Source organism: Ranitomeya imitator, chromosome 2 (genome assembly GCF_032444005.1).
Source record: "Ranitomeya imitator isolate aRanImi1 chromosome 2, aRanImi1.pri, whole genome shotgun sequence".
Taxonomy (NCBI): domain Eukaryota; kingdom Metazoa; phylum Chordata; class Amphibia; order Anura; family Dendrobatidae; genus Ranitomeya; species Ranitomeya imitator.
The window spans coordinates 177,170,376-177,182,205 of NC_091283.1; the positions used below are offsets into that span (position 1 = coordinate 177,170,376).

General features: G+C 45.3%; 1 protein-coding gene across 3 annotated transcripts; it reads left to right on the forward strand.

The window, feature by feature from the left end:
• Positions 1-887: 887 nt before the first annotated feature.
• On the forward strand, positions 888-11,598 carry URM1 (ubiquitin related modifier 1). 3 transcript variants are annotated; one of them, XR_011318028.1, is made up of 5 exons: positions 888-988; positions 4,787-4,857; positions 6,335-6,432; positions 7,590-7,671; positions 9,193-9,242. XR_011318028.1 is itself a non-coding variant. In XM_069748096.1 (5 exons), the coding sequence occupies exons 1-5, from the start codon at positions 954-956 to the stop codon at positions 11,267-11,269; spliced, it is 306 nt and encodes a 101-aa protein (XP_069604197.1). In that variant the 5' UTR covers positions 888-953; the 3' UTR covers positions 11,270-11,598. The 3 variants fall into 3 exon arrangements, 2 of the variants coding, with proteins under 2 accessions (XP_069604197.1, XP_069604198.1); XM_069748096.1 differs by lacking the exon at positions 6,335-6,432 and adding an exon at positions 11,201-11,598 and having other exon boundaries at positions 9,193-9,241; XM_069748097.1 differs by lacking the exons at positions 6,335-6,432; positions 9,193-9,242 and having other exon boundaries at positions 7,590-7,675.
• The last annotated feature ends 232 nt before the right edge of the window (positions 11,599-11,830 follow it).

The window sequence follows — 11,830 nt, forward strand, 5'->3', positions numbered from 1 at the left end:
GAGAGTCCCAGTGCGCCCCTCTTTACTTTCCTCCTCGCCTTCCAAGAACTGTATTTTTTGTTTGGTAGTTTGCGGCACGCGCTCTAGTGATAACATTTTGGGATCCTTATGACTTTCTGATATTTTATTCCATTTTTTGTTGTTGTTGGGGGGCAAAAAACAGCAATTCTTCCATTTCTTTATTTTTGGAATACTGAGATCTATTTTTTTTTGGCATGGGAAATACCGTGGGGGCAGGTCTTTATACCACCCCATGGTAAACTATCAGTGACTCGCTATGCCGCCATGATTGCCCAAAATAAACGACCGCAATCAGAGTTAGGCCATACTGTAAGAGGCCGGTGGCGGCTGTATGACACCGCAGGCACCTCCATGACAGAACAGCACCTTATTGGATGGCCAGGATTCCATACGGCCGGTGTCTTCTAGGACTTGTGTTTGGTGCTGCAGTGATTGAGGCCCAGCTGCATTACCAGACACGGCCTGTAGACAGAGGAGGCGCTAGAGCCATGGGTTTTTTTTGTCTTGCACATCCCCTGTGGGTGTTACCCAGGAAAAGCACGTTCACCTCTCAGGAGTCTGAGAAAGTTGGGTGCGCCTGTGCCTTTAAGAGCAGTACTATGGGATAATGGGCCACTTTGGCTCTCACCCAGCTTTCTCCACTAATAACTAAAGCGACAATCAAAAACTGTTAACACTTTGGGCTTGTGGAGAAAACAATAAGTGAAGAAGGGAAGAAAAGGAATAATCAGGGCGGGTGAGACCTGAGAGCAGCCGCACAGGACATCCATATTCACCCCACGCCATGAATAATGCACGGGGCTAGGTGAGCGAGCCATGAATAACGCATAAGGAGCTGCTCCCTTCACACCAGCTTCCCGTCACCATGCCAACCGCCGGGATGCGAGCACTTCCGGTGCTGGAGGCCGGGCACTTCCGGTGGCGAGAGCAAGATGGCGGCGCCCATGTGTGTGCAGCTGGAGTTCGCGTAAGTGATGGAATCGGCCGATTCTTGTTATGTGACGGCGGGTCCTGCTGCTTCCTGTGTCCGCCATACTCTGCGGCGCTCTCTGTGTGAGATATATAGTAATGCAAACAGTAAACGGCCCCTATTTCCATGCTGGTCATCCCCGTCCAAAATCTGCAACCCTCCTTCCTGACGCCATCCGTGGTTTAAGGAACAAGTTGGGGGACGAGGCTGCACCGATCCGAGATGACGCCCGAAAGTGGCGGCGCTCCAGTGATTAAGAGGTGTCGGAACCCCCTTTTTAAAGAAGCTGTGCGCCGATGTAAAGCATAATACATTTTAAATAAAAAGCAATCAATACACGTGTGTTCCAGGGGTTGTCCTGACTCTCTGCCTGCAGCCTTGGGAAGCATGAGGCGCACTGTCAGGATTCCCCAGTATTGCCCGTGCCAGCTGGCTGATGCGTACTGACTACACGTGATCGGCCTCCGGTTGACGTGCATTGAGACCAGCAGGATACGCCATACATGCGCTGACATGACTGCTGTCTCACACAGGTAATACCGGAGAATCCTGACAGTGTGCACACCACGCACCTTGTCACAATTCCGGTCCGACAGTGACTGGATTTTTGTGTCAAGCCTGGACAAACCCCTTTAAGGTGTAACTAAAGCTTGAGACCCCCACAACCTGCGATCAGTGCGGTAATGGAGGCTTTGGACCCAGACCCCACAAGTTAAGGGGCTCCAACTGATAGGAGTCTAGCTCGGCTGGCCATTTCAAAAGACTGACCGTCACATCCAAACATAGACTAAGTGTGAACAGGTGCTGAACCTAGAGTCGCCAACTCAGGCCCCACAAGTTAAGGGGCTCCAACTGATAGGAGTCTAGCTCAGCTGGCCAGACACGATGAGATCGCTACAACAAACAAGAAGATGAGACATTGAAATGAATCAGGTGTTATATCCTGATATTGTGTTGGGTAAGATCAATAGCTAGAGATGAGCGAATTTGTTCGGAAATGATCGCCAAATCTGAATTTGCCATATTCGTGCCGAATTTATGTTAAAAGATCGGGTCTGAATATATTTGGTCATTCCAACTCCCATTGACGTTCGGCGAATATTGCAAATTCAATATTCGCTACCGAAAGTAATCCGATCCGAATTTTCAAAAATTCTCTTAACTCTACAAGAGCCCATTATACACAGGTGGTATGCAGATGACAACAAAACGGTGGGAGTGCCTGATGTTGGACCCCCACTGAACTGATATTGACGGCTTTCTCTAGTAGGCATTGGCTGTCAGGTCATTTTCTCCATTAGGCCACATTCAGTATTTGGTCAGTATGTTACATCAGGATTTGTAGCCAAAACCAGGAGTGGGTGATAAATACAGAAGTGGTGCATATGTTTCTATTATACTTTTCCTCTGATTGTTCCTCTCCTGGTTTTGGCTACAAATACTGATGTAAAATACTGACCAAATACTGAACGTGGCCATAGTTATTTCAGCTGATTTACATATGCTTAGGTTATTTAATAATTATCCATGTTTATAGCTCAAGATATATGCATAAAGCCCATAATCAAAGAATTACATCCCCTCTGTCCATAAGGTGTGGTGTGGTCTGACCTTCATCGTGTTAGTGAATTCTGAGTCAAAGGGAACCAGTCAGTACATTTGTAATGTATGGAAGTAATGGTATCACTGATAGGTGCTTGTTTTCTAATAAAAAATTCTTTTTTTTTTTCTTTCAGTCATGAAAAATCTTGTGTTGAAGCCATATGCAAATTATGCTGAAAGTTCACTGGGGGCGGGGCATGTTAATGTACTTTAAATGACCAATACTGATGCAAGATCACGCCCCAATTGCACTTCCAGACTCATTTGCATATGGCTTTTGCACGCAGTTTCTCATGACTGGTACGTTGGATCACTGCAAAAAAAGGTATCTTGCTCCTAGACAGTCATACCACTACTACCACTTTAAAAGAGAGGTCTCTCTGTTCAGCGTCCTCATCTCTTATAGAGTTTACAAAGGATGCCTCTCCTGTCCTGCATTACTCAAGCAACCCATTGATGTGAATGGACACTGTGAAATCCTTATAGCGGGCACATTTATGGTGTATCCATAGAATTTGCCATAAATCACATTTGTGAGTATCATTGTTGGGAAGCAAGAGGAACTGTCCAGCATGCAATTTTCAAAGCTCTTACAGAAATGAGTGGAGAGAGCTGTACATACGAAGCCACCTCTCTATTTCTGATGTGCACAGGTCACTGGAGTGAGACCTCCATCTATCAGACATGGTTTAGCCTATCAATGTCCTAAATGGGACAACCCCTTTTATTTCCACTGTTGTGATGATGCTGCAGGTAGATACAGCAGATCTCAGGGAAACCCTTCTAAAGGCTCTTTCAGATGTCCGTGATAATTGGTCAGATGGCAATGTACGAACTGGCCGCACATCTCCTGACCCAAGTATGGCAGCTTCATAGGAATATATGAAGCTGTCACGCTCGGGTCAGGAGATGTGCGGCCAGTCCATACTTTGCTATCCGATATTAGACCAGTTATCGCAGACATCTGTAAGAGTCCTTACAAGTAGGGACTGTTGTAAGGATAAGCTTCTTTAACAGTGTGGATTACATTCATATAGCACTTTTCTCTGGGAAATTTAAGATGTTGTCCTCGTTTTGGGGTTTTATTTTTAATGCCTATTTTGGGGACAAAAAAAAAATAATTTTTGCAATTAGGTTTCATACAAAAACCTGCATCATATACTTTTTATATTCTCTGCGTTGCATTTTCTAGTCCTGACTGTAAAATGAGTTAACGGGGAATCAATCAGTGAGCTCATTCAAATTGAATGACGGGGAGATTGTAACTTTTTTTTTTTTTTCTGAGCTCCTCAGCTGATTCACGACCACAGACCACATTAATGTTGAATGTGCAGGGAAACATAAAGCCTGTGAAAGCAAAATGGTGCAAAATATTTCATGAGACCCAATTACAAAAAATGTATTGTTAGCCCCAAATGCCTGTATTTAAGAACCCGATGATATTGGCCAAAGGTTAACCTGACAGATTTTGTATGTGATAAAAGGTTGTGGTGTTGTCGGCATGGATAGATCATTTCCTAAACTGTTCAGTAACTTCCTGATCGACAGGGGCGAAAAGTTGCCTACCAGTCCTCTCCTTCTGTACTTGGAATTGCTCTGTCGTCTCCTCTCTTGCACTGCAAATGCCTATGAAGAATAGTAGGTCTTCTCCAATGGAGTGAGTGATTTTCCTTGGAGCATGGGGGACAGCGGTGTCTCCTGGTGAAGTTGGCGCATGTCTAGCAATCTGCGAGGACAAGTGATAGGAAACTTTAGACTTTTTTTTGTGTGCCTTTTAAACCTTTTTTGCTGTGTGTTGCAGTGGATATATATATATATATATATATATATATATATATATATTGTGTGAATATGGTTCACGTCATTCCTCATGGTGTGCAATCGATATGTCGGGACTCCATTTTTATGATAGATATATAATTTTTCCAGATATTTAGCTTAAAACATTGCATCGCTCTCCGCGTGCATAAAACAGTACCACCATGCCACTTTCTTCCTCCTCACAAACTAAACTTGTTTCACTTTTCATTTGTGCCCTAGAGAGCCTGACATAGAAATGCTAATCCTGGGCCCGTGTCCTGCGGGAGCCTGCGGGGAAGCCTTTGTCTGCGGCTGGCTCTGTTGTGTGACACCCCCCTCCTCCTCCGTGCTCACCATGTCAGCATATCTCATGTTTTTATTATCTTATTTCAGAGGTGGCGCAGAGCTGCTGTTCCAGGGAATCAAACGGCATCACGTGACCCTACCCACCCGACCCGATCCTTGTGAGTAACAACTGTGCGAATCGCCATGATAATTGTTGGGGGCTTGTATATAAGGCACTTTCATTTCTAACTTCACCCACTTAGATGCCTAGATGCCCAGTCCGGCATTTTTTTTTTTTTTTAACATAGGGCAAACACAATGTGGATCACGAGGCGGAGACGGGCAGGGTGGCATGTGACGAGTGATGTAAGCCAGCGCTCTGATGTCAGCCTCTCCGTGAGAATGTTTATTTGGAAGCCATGATGATGGAGGCTGCATAGAGGACTGTCCGGGAGAAAGCTGTCAGAAGCCGGGTGATCTCTCTCGCCCGCCTCTGTGGAATTTATTGTCAGGATGCTGCATAATGCGGGGGTGGACTCTGGTGTGAGCCATTTAAACTGATTAGGATGCAGTTCACATGGAAGCTGATGCCAGCTGTTCCTCTGGCCCCCCTCCTGCTAACTGACCGCCACTGTTTGCTCAGCTCTGAGCCCCCTGTGCGAAATTGCTTTTTCAAAAGGACCACTTTCTGGTTAATTAAACAAAGAGTCAACACATCTGTGAAGTTTTCTTGCCGCCCTATTATATTTCTATCGATCCCACCCAGGGATTCGGAGTCTTGTCTGACAACTTAGGTCTGGGGGCAAAACTGAACCGACAGAGACAAAAACAATTATCTCAAAAATGAAATAATTTATATATATTTCTCTCACTTTCTGTTCCTGGTGTGATGATGTCACTGATGATGACATCACGCAACATTACTATGATAGCTGAATTGGAAATTTGCCTTGTGACACATAATACAAGGTGACGGTACCCAAAAATGGTGGCAACACAGTAACCATACCTGGCCATCATTATATTTAGGGGCTAGTTTTACTGACCCAACGTTCTTATTTTCCTGAGCGGCAGATAGATCACCATACCACTGACTATATATGAAATATGCTGTAATGACAGCCATTTAGGTTGTCATCCACCTTTCCCAGAAGAAGATATGCTGTACTTTTTTTTTTTTTTTTGAAAGGAAAAGTCCATTGTGTGACTGGATGGAGCTGTACTGTACTACGCCAGGGTAATAGCTTTGTGGTTACTTATTAGACGGAGGCAATGGCCCCTTCCCAGACTGGGAACAATGGGAGAAGCACAGTGATGCTGGGCTCTCCATGGTAACCCGTCTATACAATAGCATCCCTGGACCGGGAATGTGGGCGGGTGGGAACCATGCAGAACCCTCTGACCCTTCTAAGTCAGGCTGATAAACGATCCTTCCTATCCCTGCGCCTGACCCTGCAGTGACCAGAGCCGCTCTCCATCATACATACAGCTTTCTGTCCTCCCCGCAGCGGGCGTCATGTCCAATGCACCATATTGGGAAAGGTGGAGCAGGGGGGGGGGGGGTGGATGGCAATTCTGCTGATGCACTGATCCATGACATATGAACCATGTGTGAGACTATATATTACACCTCAATAAATTGGTTTCTGCCAGCAGGTCTCCACCCCACCCCACTTTGGATGCGGTACTTCCCAGCCGACCTTTGTGATGGACCCCGACTCTTGTTTCCAGATGGGTCCTTGAGAATATTGTTGGTAATCTTAAAGCAGAGGGCATCCTATTACAGTAATCCCTTGGGGGGGGGGAAATGAAATTGTAATTTGGGTTCAATGGTCTCTTCACTTTTCTGTTTCCTGGTGTGATGTCACTGATAATGGCATTACATCAGTACAGATGCGCTTCTTTTGACTTGACTGATAACAGGGAACAATAGATTACACTTATGTAGACAGCAAATGGAAGATAACGCATAAAGCATTGGGTGCAGTGTCCTTTTAAATCCTCATTCAAATGGAAGCTCGCAACCATAAGCATAGAGATAAATGGTGCTATAATGTCCAAAAGTAAGGAGTTCACATGTACTTTATGGTGGCCATACACATTAGGTGAAAGTTGCGGATTTCGATCGATAGATGTGAGCTCGCCCCCAGTCCGGCATCCAGCCAGTCATCAGTGGCAGCACGACCAGCGCAGTCTTCATATCTGAGTCTGGTATTCTTGGCCTGGCATTGTGGTTACTAGACCCCGCGACGTCATGTGGCAGGGTCTACTAAGCACAAGAGGTGCCCAGGATGCTGGTTGCAGAACCGAAAATTACTTTGGTTTCCACTGAGGATCAGACTGGATGCAGGGCAAATCTTTTTGCTCTACTGGTCAACTATCTGATGTACATGAGTAGTGGAGGAGATGTTGGGAAAAGAAAGGACAGGCATGTTGGACTTCTAACATGCCCGTTCCCATAGAAGGTAAGTTGATCCCACTCTCTACCATTGAAAACACTTGCCAAGCCTGCGTATGTATGGGGGGCTGGGAGTTTAGCAGTTAGCCAGCATCTACTGTATAAGGGCAACTTTTCAATGATTTAGAAGTTCCAGCATGAAGTGGAAGAGTGAAGGAAAAGCAAGTGTCATGGGAGAGGAAATGAGAAGGTCACCGGGTAGGTGATCGGGGAGGGACACCAGAAAACCCCAAAATCCCCCAAGTGGCAGGAAACATGTCACTAGGAGAGTAAGTGGTGCTTAGAAATGCACTAAATGGTACCCCCATAACCCCTGTGTGCATGTTATACATCAACGCCCCAAATCTTTTTTTTTTTTTTTTCTCTCTCCTGCTTTTCTTATTGCCTTTCAGTATGAGGTCTGTATTCACGCGGCAGTGTCTGCCATGTAACCAGTCTTCTGTTTCTTGTCAGGGGACATCAGGCTCTTGCTCGTTTGGATAAAAGAGAATTTGCTGAAAGAACGCCCCGAGCTATTTATTCAGGGGGACACAGTGTGAGTATGACTGGCAGCTCGCAGGGCGCGCACACAAGCCTCATATTCACCAAAATGCACCTCTAAAGTGGGATTATCAACAACTGACCACAACACATCTCATTCACAGGGGCACTGGAAGCTGAGATATGGGGGGGCTGTATGATGGGAGCTTTACACTGCACTCCAAGAATATCTGATATTAAATCTCCTCTGCCGTCTGAGGACCTCTGTTATACAGCTCCCTGTACTATGCAGAGGAATTTTAGGTTTAACCCCTTGTGGACCGGTCCATTTTTCATTTCTGCACCTTTTTTCCAAAAGCCGTAGTTTTTTTTTAATTCTTCAGTTCACATCTTTTCTTCATTTTTGCAGAACAAGTTGTAGTTTTGATTGACATCACTTTCCTGTACGATATACTGGAAAACAGAAAAACTCAAGTGCGGTGAAATGGCAAAAAAGAAGACCTGCAATCCCTCCAATTTTGGGGGGGGTTTCATTTTTACGACGTCCATTGTATCGTAAAAATTAGTTGATAACGTTATTCTCCGGACAAATACGATTACGGCAGTACCAAACTTGTATGTATGACGCTTCGATCGCCTTTTATTTATTTTTTTTTTTGTTTGTGATGTGCGGCTACAAAAAAAATGACACATTCTGGCTTTTCAGATTGTTTTGGTTAGTTTTATATCTTCATAGATCGAACTTTTACGAACATAACCATAATAAAATGCCTTTTTTTTTTTTTTTTTTATTTGGAAAAAGGGGTGCCAGTGAAGGTGCACACCAGCATCTTGATTGTCTAAATGCCATTGACAGTGGTATCAAAATGGTTAATCAGCAGTAATTTGGAATTAGCTTCAATTGCGGCTGTTTGAGCAATACTGCTAGCATCTGCCCAGTGTGTAACGGGCTTAGCTGCTTCACCTGCCCAGTGTGGCGCGGGCTTAGCTGCTGCGCCTGCCCAGTGTGGCGCGGGCTCAGCTGCTGCGCCTGCCCAGTGTGGCGCGGGCTCAGCTGCTGCGCCTGCCCAGTGTGGCGCGGGCTCAGCTGCTGCGCCTGCCCAGTGTGGCGCGGGCTCAGCTGCTGCGCCTGCCCAGTGTGGTGCGGGCTCAGCTGCTGTGCCTGCCCAGTGTGGCGCGGGCTCAGCTGCTGCGCCTGCCCAGTGTGGCGCGGGCTCAGCTGCTGTTCCTTCTCTGTACAAGTGCACCCTGATTGGGAATGTTCTAGTGCACTAAGAGGTTGAAGAGGTTTTTTTAGGTCTCATAAATGAAGGCTTATCTCTAAAATTGTCCATAATTTTTTGATCCATCGAAGTCCTGGACCCCCACAGCATATTGAGGTGGCTTAAGCACTTACATAGACATAGTGGTACACCTGAGAGCGCTTGTAAAACTTCCTATTACCGCTGTTGTGTTGTATGCTCTTTGATATTGATCTCTAGGTTTTTAGGCCTTACACCCTCCACTGATTGATATTTTCACCATCTTAAAATGCCCGGTCCTTCACCATGTATTCACTGTGATTGTTTCTTTGCAGGCGGCCGGGTATCCTGGTTCTGGTTAATGATGCTGACTGGGAGCTGATGGTAAGGATGTAGCAGTGGTCTCCAGTCTGCACGGTAAAGCCACATTGGGCTCGGCACTCATTTGCTTCATTAAAGCAAATTACGCATTTGTTGTAATGAATGCAGAATAAGTCGCCAAGCTCCCGTGCGGCCTGGCAGCGGGCGGGACAGTACAAGCATCCCAGCCTGCTTTTCTCCCTCTGGGTTACAGTGTATGTCAAGGGCAGGAAGGCCACCCATTGACTTACATTGTGAGCGACATAAGAAGGACACACAATGAGGGGGGTTTCACTTCCCCGCCCCTGAAAACAAGCCCCATTAACAAAATGGTCGCTCTGTGGGTGGAGTGCCAACCTGTTTAATTAGTCCGCTTTATGAACTATGTGCTGAATAGGACGGAGAGTAATTTTATTAATCTGATTTTAGGTAACTTTTATAGCAGATTTTTTTTCTTTTAATGTTGTTGGGAGCGTTTGCAAACCTATTTAATGGGGTCGTGTAACCTGGAAACCGTATTGGGTTGTAATGGTTTTCAGGGAACTGACAAAGGTTAAAGGGGTATTCCCATTTTGGTAAGTAGTAGCATATCGCTAGGGTTGCCATCACTAATGAACATAGGGGCCTCTTTTTTTTTTTTTTGTCCCAATCATTTTTTTTGCTCAGCTGCCGCAGGTGTTGGGGACATTGCCCCTTGTGCCAGTAAAATATGTTAAGGGGGCACTTGGCGATCTCCGGCAGTCCCTTAGAGAATACGGAGCTGTGGTTGAACATTGACACTACTGCTCTGTTCAAGCTGGTGATTTGAGCTCTCGGCTGTGTTATCCCACCGATCTAGAAGTTATAACTTATCCCAATCGATAGATAATAAGTGGTGATGAGCAAATGTGCTCAGATAAGGTGTTATTCGAGTGTCTTCGGCGTGCTCGAAAAACATGTTTGAGTCCCCACAACTGCATGTCTCGCGGCTGTTGGATAAACCCTGCATGTGTTGCTCCTCTCGAACAGCCACGAGGCATGCAGTTGTAGGAACTCGAACATATTATCTGAGCACGCCAAATACACTTGGTTAGCACCCGAGCATACTCACATGACACGTTATCTGAGCACGTTCGCTCATCACTAATAACATATTCTTGCCAAAATATTTCTTTCCTTGGAGCCTAGTGATATGTCATCACTTACTGATATGGGGATATCCCTTTAAATATATGGAGGCCTCCAATGAAAACGTATATTTCGACTACAGCTAGAGTGTGACTTGGCTGTGACATAGGTCACACTTCCACATATCCCATATGCTGCCTCTGAATGGTGTTACATGGTGACCTGCAAGGTACCTTAACAGGGAAACCACAAAAAGTCAGATTTTTTGCAACTAAATTGTCGCTGCCCCTTGTGGATTGTAGTGCCACCCCATCCACCTGTATTCTGCTGCGATACAGCAGTGGCATATCCTATCTTTGGTCTCATGACCTGTGTTTCAGTCATTGTTGCTCCGGCCTAAACGTTGCTCTCAGTTGTGTTCCACTACCACATGTTAATAGGTCACAGATTCCTGAATGACAGCTTTTGTCGTGAGTTACGGTAGTTTTCACATTCCAAGCATTAAATGTAGTAATTGTCCTGTGGATTTCAACCCATGTAAATTAAAATTAGTAGAAATCTGCACAGATCTGTAAAATTGTCACGCTTGCCTTTTAATCTGCAATAGATTCTACCTGTGCAAATTCAGCGTGAATTCATCCTACAATTTTTAGGACTGTTATAAGAACATGTCATCGGAAAACCCTCTGGCAGTCTTATCAGCGCCCATACAAATCATTCAGGGTACCCGTGTAGATATATATGCCATTCAGGGTCTATGGAAAGCTGTCTACTGGCGTCTCGTTATGGCTTCGGAAACCCTTGTGGAGGTTATAGTGCAGATCTACAATGTAAAAGATGTCTTGCCTCAAATGTGTTTCCCCATCATATCCGCAGGGTGAACTGGATTACAAGATTCAAGATCAAGACAACATCATATTCATCTCTACGTTACACGGCGGATAGAGTAAGAGTCTGCAGGAAGCCATTACATCCACATGGAAGGACCCCTGTCATCTGTCTGTCCCCATGCAGTCCTACCGCGGGTGACGTCTGCCAAGACCCATCTCGTGTCATGTCTCCAAGCTAATAGGTCAGACCCATCTGCTCCGTGACATCTCGGACGTCTCATTTACCGGTGGCCTTATAAAATATGTCAGCTACACCGGGAGCCTCCTAATTAAGGACACCATGAGCCATTTTCTTATTAAATATGACAAATTTCAACCTTCTTCATGGAATTGCTTGATTCTAATACATTCCAATGAACCTATTAAAGGGATATCTAGATTTAAGATCATGTGGTTGCAGTAAATATATTGGGCCAGGAGTTACCCCTTTACATGGTGTCGGGTTCACTTTCCAACCTACATTCTCATCCTAAAATGAGGCAATCTGAAGTGTCATGACCTGAACGCTGCTGCTCTATGAACTGCATCAATTGTCAAGATGCTCCGCTCAGGCCACAAAATGGCTACCCGTACTATTCTATAACCCGACCTTTTTATATTCTTCCAGTACCAGACT